Source organism: Plodia interpunctella, chromosome 27, assembly GCF_027563975.2.
Source record: "Plodia interpunctella isolate USDA-ARS_2022_Savannah chromosome 27, ilPloInte3.2, whole genome shotgun sequence".
Lineage (NCBI taxonomy): Eukaryota > Metazoa > Arthropoda > Insecta > Lepidoptera > Pyralidae > Plodia > Plodia interpunctella.
Window position 1 is genome coordinate 4,838,137 of NC_071320.1, and position 22,292 is coordinate 4,860,428.

The 22,292-nt window shown below is 35.9% G+C and overlaps 2 protein-coding genes across 7 annotated transcripts; one reads left to right on the plus strand and one right to left on the minus strand.

Annotated features, from left to right (window-relative positions):
• Positions 1–498: 498 nt before the first annotated feature.
• Positions 499–19,897, minus strand: LOC128681654 (uncharacterized protein). 4 transcript variants are annotated; one of them, XM_053765736.2, is made up of 11 exons: positions 19,731–19,897; positions 18,917–18,976; positions 16,100–16,805; positions 15,071–15,163; positions 14,309–14,455; positions 11,204–11,322; positions 10,259–10,391; positions 9,647–9,783; positions 8,998–9,129; positions 7,016–7,102; positions 499–6,307 (listed from the first exon to the last, which is right to left on the minus strand). In XM_053765736.2, exons 1-11 carry the CDS (start codon positions 19,772–19,774, stop codon positions 6,187–6,189), a joined length of 1,779 nt encoding a protein of 592 aa, XP_053621711.1. In that variant the 5' UTR covers positions 19,775–19,897; the 3' UTR covers positions 499–6,186. The 4 variants fall into 4 exon arrangements, with proteins under 4 accessions (XP_053621711.1, XP_053621712.1, XP_053621714.1 ...); XM_053765737.2 differs by lacking the exon at positions 18,917–18,976; XM_053765739.2 differs by lacking the exon at positions 19,731–19,897 and having other exon boundaries at positions 18,834–18,937.
• Positions 19,887–22,244, plus strand: LOC128681657 (uncharacterized). 3 transcript variants are annotated; one of them, XM_053765743.1, is made up of 7 exons: positions 19,887–20,022; positions 20,291–20,385; positions 20,692–20,818; positions 20,972–21,039; positions 21,114–21,213; positions 21,381–21,454; positions 21,825–22,244. In XM_053765743.1, exons 2-7 carry the CDS (start codon positions 20,313–20,315, stop codon positions 22,079–22,081), a joined length of 699 nt encoding a protein of 232 aa, XP_053621718.1. In that variant the 5' UTR covers positions 19,887–20,022; positions 20,291–20,312; the 3' UTR covers positions 22,082–22,244. The 3 variants fall into 3 exon arrangements, with proteins under 3 accessions (XP_053621718.1, XP_053621716.1, XP_053621717.1); XM_053765741.1 differs by having other exon boundaries at positions 21,381–21,505; positions 21,825–22,240; XM_053765742.1 differs by lacking the exon at positions 19,887–20,022 and having other exon boundaries at positions 20,072–20,385; positions 21,381–21,505; positions 21,825–22,240.
• Positions 22,245–22,292: the final 48 nt, after the last annotated feature.

Here is a 22,292-nt window from a genome sequence, read left to right on the forward strand (position 1 = left end):
TACTTCTAGCTTCAGACGAAATATATATACTGCATGCACTGAAAATGAAACGCTTTGTCGCAAAATATGGGGTATTATGTCCCTTGGGAGAAAAAAAAGCCATTTCGTCATATAAATAACAAAATTGCTGCCTGTGTGATGGGCACCTTGTCTAGGGGGCCTTAATTAGACATTTTTAATTTATAAGTTATTTTTAAGATAGATAATTTATAATAGTTGAATTAATTATAATTTTATGTGTAAGTGTTGTTAATTCTATTTCGTGATTACAAATTTGGCTTTTTTCAATATAATATTTATATTTTATATCATGGAGTACTTAGAAAACCTAAAAAGGCCGAAATATGCATTCTGCTACGCAACGCCATTTTTTACCAGCTGACATTTTGCTAAAGGGACACTATGCCAAGCTATGCTAGCTACCCAAATTCGTTGCAGAGTGGCATTAGAGGTATCTATAAATATACAAAAAAGACTAATTACAAATAAAACAAAAAGTAATTTGCGCAGCGTGTAATTACGATTTCAACACAACAACATTGAAAATAACACAAATCGGTCAGTCTGCAAATCATAGTGTATATTAAATTAGTGTTGCCGAACTATCGATAGTTTAAAAAGCTATAGTTTCAATCGAAATCTGCCATACTATCGACAGTATCACACTGTGATAATGATTAATGCTATCACTTGTATCGATAACTATTGCTTTTCCTCAAACTATCGATAGTTGTCTTACGAGCGGCAACACTATATTAAATCGGGTCTGTAAAACATTCAACAAAAACACATACACATTGTTTTTGAAACATGTCTACTACTGGTCGGTAAACAAAATTTAAATCATAGGTACTTTAAAAGTATGTTTTGTCGGTATTGCAGTTTACAATATTTGACATTGACAGAACAAGACAAAACAATCAACTTTTTTATGAATAAAAGTGTAAGATTTTCTAGCAAATCTGGGTTTATTTTGTATAATTGTTTTACATCGGGCACAGAAAGCAAAACATTGTTGATACAATCGAAAATGTATAAAGACTACTGATTCGTATGTAGACGATTTTGTTGAATGTTGGATTTGTTTTTGTTGATTGTATAGATAGAAACACGCATCGTGGACCCGGCTTTACGAACAAGATAACAGAACAATATTCAACTGCTTCCAGACATAACCAGAGCATCATACCTAGATGTGTGTTGATTTAAAATTCTAGTAATAATTAAGTATTTTTGTAGTAAAAGTACACATTAAATACCTATGTACACTTGCCTATCCTTGTTCTGAGAGCGAAAGAACATAGAATGTGCCAGCTGCTTCTCCTCTCGCGTAGATTGTAAACGTCAATCAAGGGAAAATGCTATGGCCAGTGGTCACACCCTAGCATAGGACCACTACATAACCTAGCGTGGATATTGTACGAGGCCTCGTAAAAGGCCACTAAGGGACTCATGGTTTGGGCGGCCAATAGGCGACAACAACACTTTCAAAGAGGGCTTACGTCTGGCAGGCGGCCAGTTGTGAAATCACAATCGAATTTTAGAAATATTCAGGTTTACTTTTACGCTGACGAGTGAGCTCCGCGGCGTCACAACCCAGAAATCAAAGGTAAGATGCTACAATAAAACGATATTATTTTCACAGGCGAGTTGGCTCCTACAATATTTAATCTCAGTTCCATCAACAAGCCTACAACTAAACATGGAGTTTAGCAATACATAGCTCTGTCGAACGCATATGGATACTGTATATATGTATTACTAGCTCTTGCCCGCGGCTTCGCCCGCGTGAATTAAGAGTAACAGTCGATTTCTATACAAACTTTCACGCCATTATAGTCCCACCAAACATTATAGTCTTAATGACTATTTGAACGGGGGTCTTTAACGGAACAAACGGATAGACTTTCGCATTTATAATATTATATGTATTATTTGCCAAAATTTTAAATCAACACATTTTCTTTAAATACTTCTCTAACCTAGACAAACATTCACATATCTACGCACACTCCAATTATATATAATAATTCATAAGTTTATCTATAACAACAATTTGTCTACTTATATATAATTTTAAAAAGATATTTATAATACAAAAAATACATATAACAAAAATGAGATTTTTTTAAAAAATAGTGATCTATTCAAATGTGCAATATAGCATATTATTTATTGTACTTAATTAATGTTTGGATATGGCTTGTTCACGGAATACAGAAAAAGGTGGAGGTGTTTCAAGATCAACAGCTTACTTACAGTACAGCTGGTCGCCAACTGCGGTCAAATAGCGCACTACAAGTAAACATTCGATTTTATTGGTTGCATATTTTCAACCCCAAAACAAACAGACTGCCAAGCTAAAATACGCCTTCACTCTGTACACAAGAGTTTACTTTGCTGCAGCATCCAAAGTTATCGAAGATTTAACGTGTAACGTGTGAATTTCGATCGCGTCTGTAGATCGATATTGGCTTTGCACGGTTGAGTGTCACTGTCACTTGACAGGTGTCAAGGGCGGTGTTGATATCGTGTATATTAGAAACAAAGCGTAAAACTAGCCTGTTTTACTAAAAAGTTCAGCTACTCCACGCCAGATGGCGGTAGTAACAAAGGAAAAAGAATTTTACGAATTATTTTTGAAATGATTCCTCGAGAAAATTGACGGTTCGTAATGACAGCGCGGCCACAGCGGTCGAAACGCTCTGAAAATCACCCGCCTACTTCACATTTCCATGTGTTGTGTGTACCGTGGGCTTGGTTATATAACAATATAATAAAAATAATTTTTTCCTATGATAAAAGTTACAAAAATAACAATATTTAGGATTTTTTTATATAATTCGAGTAGATTCTCTTTTTTCTTATAATATTGATGAATTTTTTAATATTCAATTTTTTTTTATTCAACTAAAAGTTTAATTTACAAGATTCAATCAAGAAATATGGAGATTCATAATACAATTTTATTTTTTTACAAATAAACAAATATATAAAGACAAATCACACAGATCGAGCTGGCCCCAAAGTAAGTTCGAGACTTGTGTTATGGGATACCAACTCAACGATACTATATTTTATAACAAATACATATATAGATAAACATCCAAGACCCGGGCCATTTTCCATCATGACCCGACCGGGAATCGAACCCGGGCCCTCTCGGTTCAGAGGCGAGCACTTTACCACTGCGCCACCGAGGTCGTCGTAAGATGTATTTTAAAATGTTAAAAGGCTATCATTAAGTATATAAAAACTTATGTGCATTTTTTATTAAAAGTAAAAAAGAAATATTATATATAATAAAAATTACCGTTGAAGTCGAATAATTAACTAAATATCCACTTATTAAATAAATATATCAATTTAACATAAAAAGGAATGCAAAATTTCCCAAGAAAAGGTACACAATACTGGCCTAACTTTATACAGAACATAAATACAGACAGATAAACTATTACGCGTGTAAAATAGATAGTTCCCAACGAGCATTATTATTTTCGTTGTTCCACTTATATTTAATGACTAATAATAAAATATACAGGGCTTTAAATTTACATTACTCGAGTACAGTGAGATGCAGCTGACCAATCACAGTGCGGCGTGGTTGTCGTCGCGTTACAACGCCGCGCTGTGATTGGTTAGTTCGCTGTCGAACCCACACCCCCTCTGCACAAGCTAGCTGCAAATTACGTCTAAATGTTACAATAGCGCAGACATATACCTGGTCCCGACGCTCACTAGTATAATTATATCTGATAAATCTAAGTATAATATATAATTTTGAGTATTATAACGCGAAAATAAATTAATGTTTTTTTTTTTTCGGTGAAAAAAAATGTCATACTGTATCTGGTAGATAAACTAAATGCTAGATAATTCTGTCCGAAATGGCCAGTTAGCCGTGTCAAACACTTGAGACACAATCTGTATGATATGTCTGATACTATCAGATACTTTATCAGCAACCAGTAAAAAATTGGCTGAAGTTATATATATATTTTTCGCGCTATATTACTCTTGTACACATACAGGGTGAATACAATTATTAAAATTATAGTGTCTTCATATTGCTCACGTAACGCCTATCACAGGTGTTTAAAAAAACCGATAAAAAATATTTAAAAAAATCATAACTAGAAAAAATATAGCACCAGTCTCAATACAAATGATTTTTTAGATGAATTTGTACGGTTACGATTGTTGCGGTATGTAAAGAAAGTGAAAAAAAATCGGATATTTTACGAAATACATTTTTGCTACTGCAATACGAAATAGAAGGGTTAAGATTGTTTGATAAACCCAGTGTGGCCAGCCAACAGGGGACTGCAAACTCATTTAGCTTCTTCACTTTCTTAACAGACTGTACATACATTTACAGTGACCACTATAGGCGCAACTGCACTGAAAAGTCAGCGGCAAGTAATTAAAAATCCCATAATTGTATTAATCTATTATATTCAAAAAAGTAAAAAGTCTCATTTTATTGAAAACAATTTAATTAAAATATTATCTCGATAATACTGGCCGATGATAATAAAAGCAACGTAAAGCTGATTAAGGGAATAAAACAGTGTGTTTCAAGCTTAACTTCTATTATCCTAGACTATGCCTACCCCGTACAGAAATTGAAAGTGTAACACGTGACTATTTTTATAGTGATACTTATTTATTATATATTTTAAAGCTTTTTCTTCTTAAATGCTTAATTAGGGGCTGTTTTGAATACTACAGGGATTTTTTTAAAACACCAGAACTATCGCAGGACTAGATACCCGGAACGACGTTTACTCGAAAAGTTTTAATAATATCGCATATTACGCAAAGCTCAGCGCAGATGGCGCTACTGGTACAACTATAAACATTCGTCAATGGAGGCCAAAAGCGTTAATTTTCAATATTGCTTCAGATTTACGACCAAAAAATACCTTCTACGCAATCGTGGTGCGAGTTTAAAGGAAAAAGGAAGGATTTAGTGGATTATCCCGAAAATAATAACACTATTTTAGGTTATGTTCTGCATTATTTGGTCAACTGTGGTCATAAACTGATATAAACTTGATTTTCACTGAATATCTTATCTGTATGAAGTCCATATTTTAATAAATCTTCACGTGTGAAGTATTCCGAGCTTCTTTTCGATCGTTCTGACTCAAAAGTTTTACAGCGTGAGGAGTATCCCATACTTTTCGAAGTTTTTTATGGAAAACGATTGTTCCCAATATTTCAGCACCCGAAAATGCTACATTGTTGTATATTTTCACTAACGAATGTTTACATAATGAAAGGATTAATAAAGTACTCTAAAATAATCGTTTTAATCGACACAGCAAAAGGCGGCAAAGCTTTTGCTGTACTCTGGCGGGATAAATGTGCAGTAATACTCTCTATTAGTTAAGTTAAACTTCCATACAAAATAAATCTTTGTTTAATTATCCGTTCCAATCCTTGGCAATGTGGATCGGGGTCGAGGCTGGCGGGTGAGGTGGGACGGTGCTGAAGCGAACGCGCAAACATAGATATACGAATGTAAGGACAGGACAATAATTAGTTTTAAAATGTTTATCTAATGAGTTATGTGTAACAGATTGTATTGAGTTATAGAAAAGACGTTGGTTTTTATGATGTTAGCTGTCTAGTGTCGCCAAGTTGTTGATGTTTTATAAACAACCCTGTATACATAGATTAGCGTATTCGCTATTATGGAACACCCCTTATATGAGATATTAGTCTCCATTACTCCATGACTGATAAATCTATCTACCTTGCAGTTACAACACACACGGCACAACAAATAGAGTTCTTTAAAACATTACTACTTCCCTTTAAAATATTCGAATACTGTTCATAAGATTCGACGGCAGCCATTTTGTTTTCTTTCACAAAATGGCGGATACAGAAATCATGGCGTGAAATTTGACATTAAAAGGGTATATTGGAAAAAAATTAACTAAAATACGGATGAAAACGAGATCTAACCGAACGATTCGGTCATATTCCTCATGGCAGAGGTCGTGGTCGTTAAGTGGAATGAAATACACACACTCGGCAAGATAAGGTTTGCCATTACCTTCACCAGATATTACCTATACCCTTAAAACGTATAATAACAAATTTCCGCCCTGAAATACTGGAATTCATTAAAAACCATTTGTACTTATCAATTCGCGTTCCAACTAGCGCCACCTATCTCCGGTTCGCGTCAAACTGTTTGACTACGTCTGGTATAGCGTTCGGTTCGACTGGAACCAACCTGTGCAGCTCCTCCAAGCTCCTGACGTAGCTCAGTTTGTGGAAGAATTTCGAGCTGCAATCGTTAAAACAATATCCGCTGATATTATCTCGGCTTGTGCAAAAAAAAAACTTATATATGATGAAAAAATAAGTTAGACTCGAGTGGGAATCGAACCCACGTCCCCTGTTACAGTTAAAATAAAAAATATATTTATTTATTACAATTTATAATAACCAGTGTCTTGGAAGTCGGCGGTAAACTTCGTATTAAATTGAAGTCAATAAGTGATTTATATCATCCTAAATTGAAATGAAGATTTTAGATTTTGTTTAATATAATATGAAAATAAACTCTTTTCATTAGACTGTTGACGTGTCCCACTGCTGGGCAAAGGCCCTAAAATCTCTGTCGAGGGCAGCCCGTCACCCCATGGAGGAAACCGTTATAAGAAAATAAATTTAAATACAATCAAATGTAGAATTAAAATATAAATCGGTTAATAAACGAAGAATTTTTAAGCAATTATAGTCAGTTTCCATCTCTTTTTTCCTTCTCCCTCTGTCTAATCGAAAAGTTAAATATTAGAGCGGGAAATTCATTCTATTCTGAATCTTCAAAATTTAATGGCTAATTTTTTACGCTAACCGTGGCCTTCGGGACGTCACAGCTCCGAAAGTGACCGGGAACTCGCCAAGATGAGAGAGATTCTGGTATAGCAGGATTACAAGGTCAATCGACCCGTACACCATTGTGGCAGTATCAATACTCATTGGAACTTACCTGACAAAAGGTTTGGTAAGAAGAACGAAGGACTTGAGCCAAAATGTCGGATGGACCAAGTATAGGTGCTTCAAGCTTTTGCGTAGTCTAAAACAAAAAAAATATATATATATTCCATCATTACGGGGCCGTCCATTAATCATGTCATGTTTTTTTTTAGCATTTTTAACCCCCTCCCCTATGTCGAGATTACATGGTGAGATTTAAAATTAAATCCCCTGTGTTGTGTGTGTTGTGTGTGTATTTATCAGTAATTATTATCAGTCATAGAGTAATGGAGACTAAAATCTCTTATAAGGGCTGTTCCATAATAGTGAATACGCTAATCTATATATACAGGGTTGGTTATAAAAATATCAACAACTTGGCGACACTAGACAATACTCAATCCAATATGTTATACAAAACTAATTATTGTCCTGTCCCCACATTCGTATATCTATGTTTGCGCGTTCGCTTCAGCACCGTCGCACCTCACCCGCCCCGCCTCGCCCCCGATTTTTAACTACAACGAAAGCTAAAAATTTATAATTTACCTTTAAGCTACGAATACAATTAAATTCAATTAATTTCTTTCCTCGCTTTCATGTGAATCACATTGCTTGTCACAATAATATTTGTTAGTACTCGAACCAGGATTGGGTGTTGCCAATGTTTATCACTACAGCGAATCAGTTAATCAATAAATGTCGAACAGTGAAAACATTTAACCTAATTCCCTATATGCATATCATGAAAATACTTTTTATAAATGTTGGATTAACTGTCTATCAATATGATACACAAGGCATCATTTGACGTGAAACATGTAATTAATCTATCTCACGCATTACCATTGAGTCGAGTGAAATAGCACAAAGTTGAGTCAAACAATTGTAATGAAAAGGAAAGAACAACGAAACGAACGAACGTGTATACGTAGTTTTAAATTACATACATAATAAAATAAATAATAAATAAATAAATATATTACGACAAATCGCACAGATTGAGCTAGCCCCAAAGTAAGTTCGAGACTTGTGTTATGGGATACTAACTCGACGATACTATATTTTATAACAAATACATATATAGATAAACATCCATGACCCGGGCCAATCAGAAAAAGATCATTATCCATCATGACCCGGCCGGGGATCGAACCCGGGACCTCTCGGTTCAGAGGCAAGCACTTTACCACTGCGCCACCGAGGTCATATAATAATAATAATATCATGCCTATTAGTTTATAAATCGGGCTTTTGAAGAAAAAATGAACTTAAGTGACCACACCTGATGATCGATAAGAGTGATGGAATGTACGACATGAGTGATATAATGAATGAAAACAATTAGTGTAGAGTGAGTGAGTGAGTGGGTAAGTAAGTGAGTTATTGAGTGAGTGAGTGAGTTAGTGAGTGGGTGAATGAGTGAGTGATTGAGTTAGAGAGTGGGTAAATGAGTTAGTGAGTGGGTGAATGAGTAAGTGATTGAGTTAGAGAGTGGGTAAATGAGTTAGTGAGTGGGTGAATGAGTGAGTGAGTTAGTGAGTGGGTGAATGAGTGAGTGATTGAGTTAGAGAGTGGGTAAATGAGTTAGTGAGTGGGTGAATGAGTGAGTGATTGAGTTAGAGAGTGGGTAAATGAGTTAGTGAGTGGGTGAATGAGTGAGTGAGTTAGTGAGTGGGTGAATGAGTGAGTGATTGAGTTAGAGAGTGGGTAAATGAGTTAGTGAGTGGGTGAATGAGTGAGTGATTGAGTTAGAGAGTGGGTAAATGAGTTAGTGAGTGGGTGAATGAGTGAGTTAGTGAGTGAGTTAGAGAGTGGGTGAATGAGTGAGTGATTAAGTTAGAGAGTGGGTGAATGAGTGAGTGATTAAGTTAGAGAGTGGGTGAATGAGTGAGTGAGTGAATTAGTGAGTGAGTGAATGAGTTAGAGAGAGGGTAAATGAGTTAGTGAGTGGGTGAATGAGTGAGTGAGTGGATGAAGGACAACCGCACTGACCGCCTGTCGACGAGCTTGTAGCACTCGTGCAGCCAGTGGAAGGAGGGCAAGCGGCGGCCGCGCGCGCTGCCGTGGAGGTACACCAGCACGTACTCGTCCGTCACCAGCCGCTCCAGCGTCCATATCACGTAGCTGGAACAACTTCTTCTTAATGCTTATTCATAATTAGTTGCACCCCGGGCCTTCGCTCCCGTGGGAGTTTCGGGATCAAATGTACCCTATGTGTTGTCCCAGGTTATATTCTACTCGTGTACCAAAATGTTTTGTAACAGTCGGTGCAGTAGGTTTCGCGTGAAAAAGTAACAAACATACATACACACAAACTTTCGCATTTATAATATTATTAGGATTGAATGTTGGCCGTCAGCTACCTAAATGCTTCCTTCTTCCCCTTGCTATTGCTAAGGCTGTGTCCCTTAGTCGCCTTGTACGACATCCACGGGAGTCGTATGACGTGCCAGTACCACAAACAACATTAAAGTTATGGAAAATGCGCCTAGCGTACTGTTACCTTACAGAAATCGCGCCTAGCGTACTCTTACCTTATAGAAAACGCGCCTAGCGTACTGTTACCTTATAGAAAACGCGCCTAGCGTACTGTTACCTTATAGAAAACGCGCCTAGCGTGTTATGAAATAAAATAACTCACAGAAATAAGTTATCCATGACGTATCTGTAGTCGGTGCGCGTGTTGTCGGGCAGATGGCAGGCGCCGAACACGATAACCGCCGCGCCGCGGCCGTCGTAGCCGCCGTGAGATATCACACGCTTGTATGGTTCTATCACCTGGGGACAATATCGTTCATTATACGTTTTATAAATCTACTAGATGTTGCCTGATGAATTTTGGGATAAAACATATCCTGTAGCAATCTTGGATAATGTAACCATTAAAATTGCGATAGAATTTTTGAAATCGGTTCGGTACTTTCGGAGATTATCCGCCTCAAATATCACAAACGCTTACCTCTTTATAATAATAGTATAGATACAATAAATATATTTATAAAACATTGTGGAGTCAATAAGTTCGAAAATCTTATGCACTCATGTGATGATACATATCTGCACACTAGCGCCACCACACTTTTATCAATTTAATTTGTTTATATTAGACAAAGGAATCTTTCTCATAATAGTATAGATTTTTATTATTTATTAAGTTGAGGAGTTTACGTTCATATCGATGATTGCTAACACTGGTGTCCCATGTTATTCAAGTCGCCTAAAGGCATTTGAAATAAGATTTAGTTCAACCAACCTTGACATCGCACGTATGCAGAGCGCCCCCTCGCGGAACGCTTAAGAAACTTCTCTCGTTCGATAGCTCTTCCGCTGCAGAATATTCAGGTATGGGATCGCTGTACGAACTTAATGTTGTTGTAGACTTCGATCTGAAACACAAAAATATTATGTATTTTTATTGGCTCTCCCTATCGTCCGATTGTTTTTCCGGCTTCTTCCTCAGCCGTTGAGCGTCGGAGTCCAGCGTCCGCTTTCCTATATTTCCGTCTCCACTTCGCACGGTCGTTGGCATTCCTAGTTGTCAGACCATTGTCACGCATATAATCCTTGAATCCACATTTTTATTAATAACCAGATGTTGCCCGCGGCTTCGCTCCCGTGGGAATTTTGAGATAAAATATAGCCTATAGCAATTTTGGATAATGTATCTTTCTAAAGATGAAAGAATTTTTGAAATCTTTTCGGTAGTTTCGGAGATTATCCGCCTCAAACATACAAACTCACAAACGCTTACCTCTTTATTTTGTCTAACAAAAGTTTTTTGTTTTAAATTTGTCTAACAAATAAACGTGTTATTTAATTGACAGTCGACCTCGGTGGCGCAGTGGTAAAGTTCTTGCCACTGAACCGAGAGGTCCCGGGTTCGATTCCCGGTCGGGTCATGATGGAAAATGATATTTTTCTGATTGGCCCGGGTCTTTTATGTTTATCTATATATGTATTTGTTATAAAATATAGTATCGTTGAGTTAGTATCCCATAACACAAGTCTCGAACTTACTGGGGCTAGCTCAATCTGTGTGATTCGTCCTTAATATATAATATAATATATAAATATATACTGATGATGTATAATTGTGCAATAAAGTGCTGGAATACTTCATTACAATGGGGTCGAGGTTTTAATAGTTTAAAATTAATTACAGCGCCATCTAGTAACGAAGCAACACACTATTTAGTACCTCTTGGTGTCCTCGTCGTCGGAAGGTGGCGCTACTGCGGGCAAGTCAGGCAAGTCGTCAGACTGCATGGAGCAAGCGCTCACACTGTCCACACTATAGCGATCGTCGTCATCTGGCGGCTGTGGGACCAGAATGCTATATCAATGGCTAAGAACTAGTATGCTAGCTATATATTAACTAGTTGTTCGCCGCGAACTTAAGAGAAGTTGATTTGTGTACATCTCTTGGACAATTATCGTTAAAAAGTTCGCGAAATTTGGCGGATTCGGCATACATAGCTGGGTTTCCATTGCGACATATAATAGCTCTCATACAAACTATGCTATGTTCGCGTCAGCATCTAAATTCGGCGACAGAGTGAGCACCATTGACTGTCAGACTTTGAACTAATCCCACGGGAATCGTGTGCTTTAAGTAAGGGTAAAAAGTACCATATGTGTTAATCCAAGGTAACAGCTACCTCAATACTAAATTTCATATACACCGGTCCAGCCGTCTGAGCGTGAAGAATTACAAATATTCTTTAAATTATGTTATGTATGTTTAAATATTGTTTTGACGACTATTCGAAGGCCCTTATATCATTAGAAACACCAGTGAAAAATTACTGTGATAATGACAATGCTTTCAAAGATGTGACAAAAATAAAATCACACATTTTTGACCCGTCCAAACGCTCCGTACTGAATGACACGAACAAGTGACGTCACTACGTGCGAAAATGTTCGCGAAGAAAGATAGGTATGTTTGTTCGACAGCTACATTAAATATTACGTTTATGGAAATGACTTCTTAATAAAAGTTGTTACAAAAATTTAGTTTTTTTTATGATTTCATAATTTCTGAAAATGGACTTTCTAACTAACTCTAAACCTTCGTATAACGAACCAGCTGCATTGTTACAGTTTATCATCAATATAGCTTCACTGCCGTAAAAAGTACAACTGACGCGGGAGTGGCTCTTGTCAGTCATATTTACAACGCGTGGGAGAACTCACATGATGCCATCGGAGTATTTTGTGATCTTTCTAAAGCATTTGATTGTGTAGATCATGAAACACTTTTGCGAAAGCTTAGTCAGTACGGTTTTGATTCTAAATCAATTGAACTAATAGCTTCTTACTTAAAAGATAGGTTACAAACTGTTAATATTAATAACGCTAAATCAAATGGTTGTAATGTACAAATTGGCGTACCACAAGGCTCAATTCTAGGACCCTTTCTCTTCTTAGTTTACGTCAATGATCTGCCATACGACAATAATTATTTTATTTATTCATTCAAACTTTTAATAATGATGTAAATTCGTCCTCCTAAATGTTAATTGATATTTGTTAATTGACGTCCTTGGAGAAAAGGCTGCGGTGAAGTTTGTTGCGCCGCTTCTTCTTCACCTGCGCTTTGGAAGCCGGCAGTAGACTTAGTTTACGTAATTTTTTTGACGTCAATAAGTGATGTATATCATCCTAAATTGAATAAAGAATTTTGAATTTTAATCTATGAATTATAATAATGATCTTAAATATATCTATTTTACCTAGATTATACATATTTTTTACAATTCTCTGACCTTGTCAACTACCCTATTGTCAGCACTGGTGCCAGATTTTATTCAAGTCGCCTAATGCGCGCCATTTAATCTCGAATGACATACACACAGTGTCGTATGCTACGAAACGTGAAACACATACATGCCATTATAACCTGACCCTATTGCTGCATGTGTGCATGTTTACATGAGTTTTTCTCGTGAACCTACCGCTTGTTTCAAAACATCGCTCGCTGCACGTATCGTTCAACACAATTTGATAAATGTGTTTTCATATTCCACTCGCTTTCGCCCGTGACTTCATTTACGTGGGAATAGCCTATATATGTAGGATGGCAACATTAGGATGAGAGAGCGGGATAAGGTTAGAGAGAGATAAAAGCGTAAGGTTCAAAAATAGGAAAGACGTGTGAAACGACTTGGTGACGAAATTAAATGTAAGGTGGCTCTAAGCTTCTTATTTTTGGATCCCGGTTTCTACACATATATATATATATATATATATATATATATATATATATATATATATATATATATATATATATATACTGATAAGAATATTAAAACAATGGGATATTAAAATATACTTAATCTGAAGACATTTATTCTAAATCAAAATTCTAATACACTTTTAAACCCCGGGCAGTAACCGCGAAAATTATAGGGATGGGACACGTCGCGCGCTGTCTCCACTAGTGCGGTGCGTAACTCGATTGCCAAAATTTAATCGAGATTGTTCCGCCTAACAATATATATATATATATCGCTCAGTTAAAAACCACAAAAAAAATCAATATATATAATAAATACTAAATAAATAAAATAGCTCAATTGGAGTGACATTTGATTATCGTGATTCTTTATGTGAATGTTCATTTATACATTTCATATTACACACAGGCCACTGTCCCGTATAATAATGTTCAACTATTTATCTTATCACAGAGTTATGTAAAATTCAAAAATACATACAAATTTCTTTTCATTCTTCGATAACGGTTTTCTGTGTGTTTATTTATTTTGTGGTTATTTTTGCAATGATATTTGTTAAATTTAAAGGATTCTATATAATATGTGAAACAGGCTTTTGCTTACGGCTTCGCCCGCGTGAATTTCTCGACGAAAGCCGGAAAGCACATGATTTTCAAACTTTCAGCCCGTTATAGTTCATGCATACCTTTGATCAAAATCCGTGAAAGCGGAACATACATACTTTCGCATTTATAATATTACTAAGGATTAAGAATTATTTGATGTAACATACAGTCAAGAGCACATCAACCTACCCAAATTCATTGCAAACTCGCCGCTATCACCGCGCCATTCGAATTCAAATCATTTATTCAGAAATTAGACCTTCACACTGGCACTTTTTCACGTCAATTTTTATATTAAATAGTTATTTCTCACAAGCTACAAACTACTGGCATTTCGGAACGCCCACTGCTGAGAAGAAATGCCGAAAGAAGCTCATTTGAACAGTGAGGGGCAACTTGATGTGCTGTTGACTGTACTGTCTATGAGTATACCTTTTCAAATTAATAAATGTTACTCACCAGCTGTATCTTCCTTCTGGTGTTGGCGGGACTCCGCTGCGGCTTGGGGCGGAGCGCCACGCTGCCGGTGTACGGGTCTAACAGAGCCTCGTACGTCGACCTGTCCTCTTGTGTGGACGACGACAGCAGATCAGGGGAGTCGAGATCCTGGGATAGTATTTGGACGATTTTCATCAGTTTAATTGCAAGAGCGAGAGTAAATATAAATAACTAGATATTGCCCAGTGCTTCGCTCCCTTGGGAATTTTGAGATAAAATATATACTAGATGGCGCTGTGTGTATTTGAAATGCGCTACGGATATTTTAATTTAACTGTCCCAATCCCATTTTAATACGAAAAAAAAAACTGTTCCCGGGGACATTTAAACGGGCGAAGTCGCGGGTGAACAGAATGTAAACGCATGTTTTTTGCAAATAAATGATCTTTGTCTTTGAAAAGTGATAGCGACCTCTACCACGCCACATGCACAACGCCGCAGATGTAAAACAACCGACCAAATGCAACGAATAACAAGCCACACAAGTGATCCACGCCTCTACGGACAGATGGCGCTACGGTCGACTCACTATAGAAAACCAACAAGTCTAGACCGCGCAGACAGTACGTTTACGATTGGAAGCATATATACAAACTCCGACACGACACCGTCTCCCGCGTGCGGTCCCCGGCGCTGTGCCTAGTCTGGCGGGGAGATCTTCCCTCTTCCCTGGCGGTCGAGCATGACAACCTGGCTCCCGCTACAGTAATTATAAATACTCACGTTGTGAACGCCTATACTACTGGACATTTCGATAGGTAGCTCGAAGTTGGGCATCGAGCGGAGGTGAGACGGTGACTCGCACCATTCGGCTACCTAAAAATTATAATTATGTTTGATTCCTCCTCATTATGAGACCTGTGTCAGATTTTAAGTTACACTATCCGCTATACAACTGTGAAAATCGCGTCAAATCCCATCCAGTAGATTTAGAGTGATGCGCAGAAAAACAGAAAAAAAAAATACTAAAAAAATTGTTTTGCCTTCTATCAAGTGCTATAAAGACCCCCACATCAGACATTCATTCAGAAATTAGGCATTCACAGGCACTTTTTAACGTCATATTGTAAATTGAATGATATTTACCAAAGTTAAAAACTACTAGCGTTTCGGAACGATCACTGCTGAGAAGAAATGCCGAAAGAAACTCATTCAAACAGTGTTGGTCCCTATAATTATTTTTCATTAATATCTCCTACGTACAGACATAGCCCACTTACAAATTTATTATATAATGATTAACTATAACATGGTACACTTAATTCAATTTATTTAATCGATTAATTATACTTTATAACTTGCAACACCCTAACTGGGTTCATGTACAGTCAACAGTACATCAAATTACCCTGCATTATTACTATTACAATTAAACTCGCCTCTATTACCGCGCCATGGAAGTCTATGGCGCGGTAATAGAGGCGAGTTTGCAATGAATTTGGGTAGGTTGATGTGCTGTTGTCTGTACTCCCATTAAAGACATGTAAAAACTAATGGACTTACTTAATCAAGAACCGCTGGTCAATACTTTTCTCTGTCTACAATTAGCAATAACCAAAGATCAAGAAAACTATATATACGGACAGGTGGAACCAATTGAGATTTCCATTGGCTAATCTCATACATCATACTCAGCGCTCTGTCTTGTTCCTTCTCGTGTATTTGTAACACATTTATTGTAAGAGCGAAATGGCAGATATGCTTGTCTATAGCTTTCTCTGTCTACGTCAATTGTAAGTTAAAAACACTTACCCTCGAATGCGACTCATCCTTCTCAGATACATCCACTGGTATAGATTTTGGAGTACTCTGTCCCGCCTCCCTCCTTTTCTTCTCAATATATTTCACGACCGCCCCCTCCCTCGCCCTTTTAGGTGGCGTATCTTCTATACTGATCTTCCTACGACTCAAATCTGGCGTATTCGACTCCAAAATTTGACTGTCGGCCGTCACGAAATTCTCAGTGAAATATAGATTGTTTTTCGACGTATTCCTTTCGGGAGAATACAACACGCCATTAGTTTCGACCGGTCTTTCGTCTTCTATGCTCGATAGACTCAGGTCTTTGTCTTCCTCGATTTTTCGCGCCTTTTTCGGCACCACATCTGGATAATTCTCTTCTGGACTACCCAAGCCCATTAGCGGGTGATTTGTGGTCAACGTCAAAGTGGAACTAAACTTTGGTGGGCTCACGCCCAAGTTTTTAGAGCATGGGGAATCTATGTTTAATTTTGACATTTTTGTTAACAGGCTATCATTGAGATCTTTTTTGTTAGGGTCAGATAATCTGAGAACTTCATGGTTTAGACGGAGAATGTTCTCAGTACATTCCTCGAAGTCTGATAGCGAGTTAGGAGTGTCCTGCGAGCGATAGGACTCAGAACCAGTGTCCATCTTTTCGTCTGATGATGGAGAGGTCAAAGCCTCTTCGTCGGTTTGACGGGCAGTTTTGAAATTGCTGTAACAATATATTTTGTGATCAACAGCACATCAAGTTGCCCCACTTGAACTTCTATGGAGCGTTAATAGCAAGTTTGCAATGAATTTGGGTAGGTTGATGTGCTGTTGAGTGTACTGGATTATGATAATAACACACATGCATATACTTGTTACCTATGGTTGAACGTCTGTCTACACGCCAGGACAATCGTGTGGACATTTTAACTTTTGTGCTGCTCCTTCACCTTCGCTTTGGAAGTCGGCAGTAGACTTTATTTTAAGTTAATTTTAGACGTCAAAGTGATGTATATTATCCTATGTTGAATAATTAATTTCGAATTGAAGACCTACCACGAAACATACAAACATGTTACTAGCGGTACTTATAAGTCATGTCAGATGCCTTTAGGCGACTTGAGCAAAATCTGATACCAGTGTTAGCATACACACACACACACGAGATAAGAAAGAATCTTCTATAGATGCTTTCAATTTAAGCGGATTCGAACCTATGTACTTCCGGAATCACAATGTACTCTACACATGAGAGAGAAAGTGAATACTATGAGTAATAAAATAACAAAGACAAGCAATAAACTTCAGTTCATTCACACAAGCATTTGTTGAATGAGTTGCTCAGGGCTTGTGAGTGATATCCTAGGGTTTCGGCCGCGCTGTCAATACAATTTTTCAAATTTTAACAAATACAAGAATCAGTTTTAATATCTGACTTTTAAAATAATTAATCTGTACTGTGGTAATGTCAATTTTATTAATGACTGATTTTGGAAATGATTCCTTCACGGATCTTAAGATTTTTTCATTTATTTATGAAGTCTAAACAAATAAATTGGAGTAGGTATGTAATGTCCATGTTAAAAGGTCACACAATTAGTCTTAAGTAATCCTGCAACCGTATTGTTCAATTTTCTTTATTATCAGCTGGCTCGAAGGGTTAAACTAACTATTGTATGTGAGAAGGTAGTAAACAATAGTGTAGCAAATAAAACATTATTATGAGGAGATTAATGATTGTTAATAATGATATCATCAATATGGTAACAATTATGGAACTTAAAGCTATTTAGATAAAGGAAAAATCATAAATAATACCCGAAACAAATGAAAGAAATTGGCAAAAAAAATTAAAAGGGGGTAGATATGTAGACGCACCAAAAATAGCCCTAGAGCTACTGAAATTAATACGATATACTGCATTCCGATGCAGGATATTAAAAATCGTTATTATACATGCATAAATTCAAGGTTGAAATGCAGATAAAATGAAAAATTTATAGAAATGATGCATATACACGAAATTGTAAAACAGGAACATATTTAAGCTTTGTATCCAATAAACCTTTACGTACTTACCTCATTTGTGCCTAGTATAATCACTACAATAACAATATTCACTGAATTAAACACAAAGTTAACGAAAAATCAAATATTTTTTAGAAAGCGACTGTTTTATGAATTTCTATGTGTATTGAACAAAATAACTGACGTTTGAAGTTTAATTAATGTTGCCATATGCATCTTATTTTTACTACCGTCTAATATTGTAAATTAAAAAATGTTCTTTCAAGTCGGAAAAAACGGAGCAATAGATTTTTATGTAGCTCGCAGGTCCCACTGATAGGCAAAAGCTTCCCCTCTTTGTTTCCAACCACTTCTATTCCCCAATGGAATTATGAATGTGAAAATGTATTTGTTTGTTTCTCTCACAGATTTCTATATTTGTAGTTTGTCTATCTTTTGTGTCAAAAAAATAGCTTATGTCAATATCCAGCTCCAACTATTTTCAAACCAAAAGAAGCATTCAATTAAGGTGATTTTTGGTTTGAAAAGGAGGAAGGAGATTGAAATAGGCTACTTTTTGCTGGGAGCGGAATCGTAAATGAATTAGTAACAGAAATTAGCTTTATATTAATAAAATCTTGAACTATAAATAAGCATAGAAAGAGTAATCTATATACTTCTGAAATATGTTTATATCGTTTGAATGTTATAATTACATGAAAGATGTAAAGTTAATTTAACTTACCTATATTGTCGAATTTGAGATAAATTTTTTTATGAAACTCACGCTTACCACTACACAATACAACTGAAATGGTTTCTGTTTACCTGTGACATAAGCAATGAAAATCATCAAGTTTCAAATTGAGTTTAGGGTTCCCTGTAGAGCTGTAAGTAGATAAGTTTTTTTTTTTGTAATATTTGCAATATAGCTACAAAACAACATACAAAATCATTTTTAGTCTAGCTATGGTAATTTTTTTATTATATTTTATTAAGTAGAAAGAGAAAGATTTTAAGAAAGACTACAATCTTTCTATATTTTTTTATTTTTACTAAATAAATAAAAGTATATTTTCGATCCTCAAGTAAAATAAGAAAATAGAGAAAAACAAGACTTATTTAGAAAACTGTGACAACAAAACCTATTTAGAAAACTGTGACAACAAGACCTATTTAGAAAACTGTGACAACAAGACCTATTTAGAAAACTGTTACAACAAGACCTATTTAGAAAACTGTGACAACAAGACCTATTTAGAAACTTATTATACACATACATGAGATATTGAAAGAAGAAGACTGTTCATTAAAAGTTTCAGGCAACTATTATTACCTCGGGGGATGAGCCCGGAGTATTATCTCCGGGAGTAGTATCTCCGGGAATAGAATGTTTAGCCGGGATCGTTTAGCTTTCCAATAATGTCAATTATTGGAAATTAATTTGTTTGTTTGTTTAATTTTATTAATAAAACTAGTTATTTGATTGGGTAAGATAAGTTAAAATAGAACTAATAAAGAAAAATATCTAAGATGATAATTAATATCTGAGGGAAGAAAAACAGTCATTTATTTGGTATAATGGGAACAAATGAAAATGTAAATGCATGAAAGTTAAAAAAATATCAGTGATGCGACTTACACCTGGTTGTAGATTCGGAGAAATTCAAGCGCTTGCCGAAGCATAATGGTGAACTTCAAGGAATTTACAATTTCAATTCCAAATACGATATTTGAGGCCAGCGCCGTTATGGTTGTTATTTTCCCCTTATCGGATCATTCTCCAATAGGTGCCTAAACGTGTGCCAACTTTACGTAATTTCATTCTTTTATTTCTTTTTAAGTTTACTGAAAGTGTCGTAGGTAGCCGTTCGTTGTTTACCAAACTAAGTGCTCTAAATTCAAAAAGGATTACTATCAAGAATAAGTTAATGGTAAGGAACAAAACTTTTATTAATTATTATTCTTAACTGTGCGAATATCTACATCAATAGGAAGTAGATGTTTGTTGAAATTATTCGCGGAAATCGTCATACAACATTTTTGTGTTTTCGACACCTATTCCCAGTGTCTTCTTTCGAATGTTTTCCAAATAATATACAGATGAAATTGTATTAGTAGCAGCAGAATTCTGAGTTTAAGTCAGAAAACCTTCGGGTTTCATACAAAGAACATTAATTCACTTGAAACATTTGGTTTCAGAGTGATCGTAGGAAGGATTACAATGCAGTTTAACATCAGAATATTAATTTCATTATTATTTGTATTACCAACCATTTTAGCAGAAGATGTGAGCTGTAAGTAATATTTTTTTTATTTGTAATTTCGTTCCAACATAATATCTTTCTAGTGACGTAATGCCTATACATTTCAAGAAATATCCTTGTGCAAATGGCGGTGGTTGAGTAGTAAAGGCTGTAATGTCCCAGGTTTGTAGCAGAACGTGTGTTCTGATCAATTTAACTCATGTAGAGTTGCTGATGGAGAATGTTTATCAGATGGTGTAAGAAAGCATTTGCAATTTTCACGAAAGTCTCCAAGGTAATATTGGGTTTTTTAAATCATTTAATAGATCTGGGAATAACATGATTTATTTTCCACAGATCAAGCATGCGTTGACAAATACTCTCGTAAAGGTTACCAGCCGTGGCAAGAATGGTCTGACCATTACACTTGCCACCGCTATCGTTGTGAAATAAGGGATGGGAAATACTTCATAGCTGCTGTCGGGTAATCATTACATTTTTTCTTTAGAAAAACTCAAATTTTGATAGCATTATTGGCTATATTGTAGAAATAAATAGCTTTTTTTACTTGAGCCATACTATTTGTCATAAACTGGTATGCACAATTAAACATTGATTATTTTTGAATTCATTTTAGATGTCGAAAACCAAAAATTCCTGAAAATGCATTGGAATGTCACGAATACATTGAAGACGAAAACGTTGGCGAGTATCTTGTATAACAAAATTACTTCACTAATAATTTATAAATATATTTATTAAATTTAAAATATTTTTAGAATTCCCAACGTGCTGCGCTCGACTAAGATGCGTTGTTGAAGTTAATGGTGAAAGAATCGTTCAAACCAGAGGCCAGCCTGGAGAACTGTTCCCTGATAAGTAAGTAATTAAATTTAATATAATATGCCAAAAATAACGATTAGGTGCTATTCTAATCTGCCAAGTAATTCATATATAAGTAGAAGGCTTTTAAATCAATAAATAAAGTGACATTAGTGTAGTCACATAAAGTGAAAAAAACAAATGTAATTATTTTTCGTTTACAGGCCCTGGAAAGGACAGCAAAATGAACCCAACCCAGTTGTAGGGATGGGCGCTATTCAGCAAAACACCGTAGGAGGTGAGCCTCAAAGCCAACCATCACCAGGCATCTTCAGTAGCAGAGGAGCAGGCAAGAGTAAACCTGTATTATTATGATGAATGAAAGACCATTTGATATAATCACATCTTACACCAAAGTTCTAATGGAATGAATGAAATATCGTAGAAGCATGTATAAAGCATAAACATATATAAAATCAATTTGTAATGGACATTTTGCTTAGTTCTTTATTAATCACAGTATCGTTTCATTTTATTTCAAAAGGTGCACTGGCATGAAGAAAATGTATTACACATGTAATTTGATTCATTTAAGATTTGAAATTTATTCCTGAACCATTTTTCTTACGTCAAATTGTTTTATTAATAGCCACTAATATCCCCGACAGCGGATGGCAATGATATTAATGGAAGACGATACGTAGATCCCTACCCAAGCCAGCAGATGCAAGAGTCACCACGCAAGAAGAGATCGACCATTTATCCTCTCTTTGATAGAAGTTCAACCCGCGAAAATATCGCACGAGTGCCATATCAAATAAAAATGCCTGGATATTCTCCAGAGAGATATACTTCTTATTTCACTAATGGCGTGAATGGTGACAAGTCCTTGTCCAGTCATAAGTTACATCTTAATTCATCTTAAACAAATTAATAAAAATATATATTACATAATATAATGTGACCAATCATTGCAGTTATTCCAAAGCTTTTTGTTTAAATGATGTTTACCTATGTTGTTAATTTTGTATTGTTATAATGTGCACATTGTGTTTATGTTTTATTCAATAAAATGTTGAATATATAATTATGCTTTTGATTTTGTGATCATTATCGTTTGCTTACTACCTATGTTG

Coding starts and splice junctions, on each gene's coding strand:
- LOC128681654 (XM_053765736.2), bottom strand. CDS start 19,774: ATGCTTCGGCAAGCGCTTGAATTTCTCCGAATCTACAACCAGGT. Junction 16,806..18,916: donor TTTCATTGCTTATGTCACAG/GTAAACAGAAAC, acceptor ATATTGTTACAG/CAATTTCAAAACTGCCCGTC. Junction 6,308..7,015: donor CTTACCAAACCTTTTGTCAG/GTAAGTTCCAAT, acceptor TAACGATTGCAG/CTCGAAATTCTTCCACAAAC.
- LOC128681657 (XM_053765741.1), top strand. CDS start 20,313: ATGCAGTTTAACATCAGAATATTAATTTCATTATTATTTGTATTACCA. Junction 20,819..20,971: donor TACTTCATAGCTGCTGTCGG/GTAATCATTACA, acceptor AATTCATTTTAG/ATGTCGAAAACCAAAAATTC. Junction 21,506..21,824: donor CTTCAGTAGCAGAGGAGCAG/GCAAGAGTAAAC, acceptor TATCCCCGACAG/CGGATGGCAATGATATTAAT.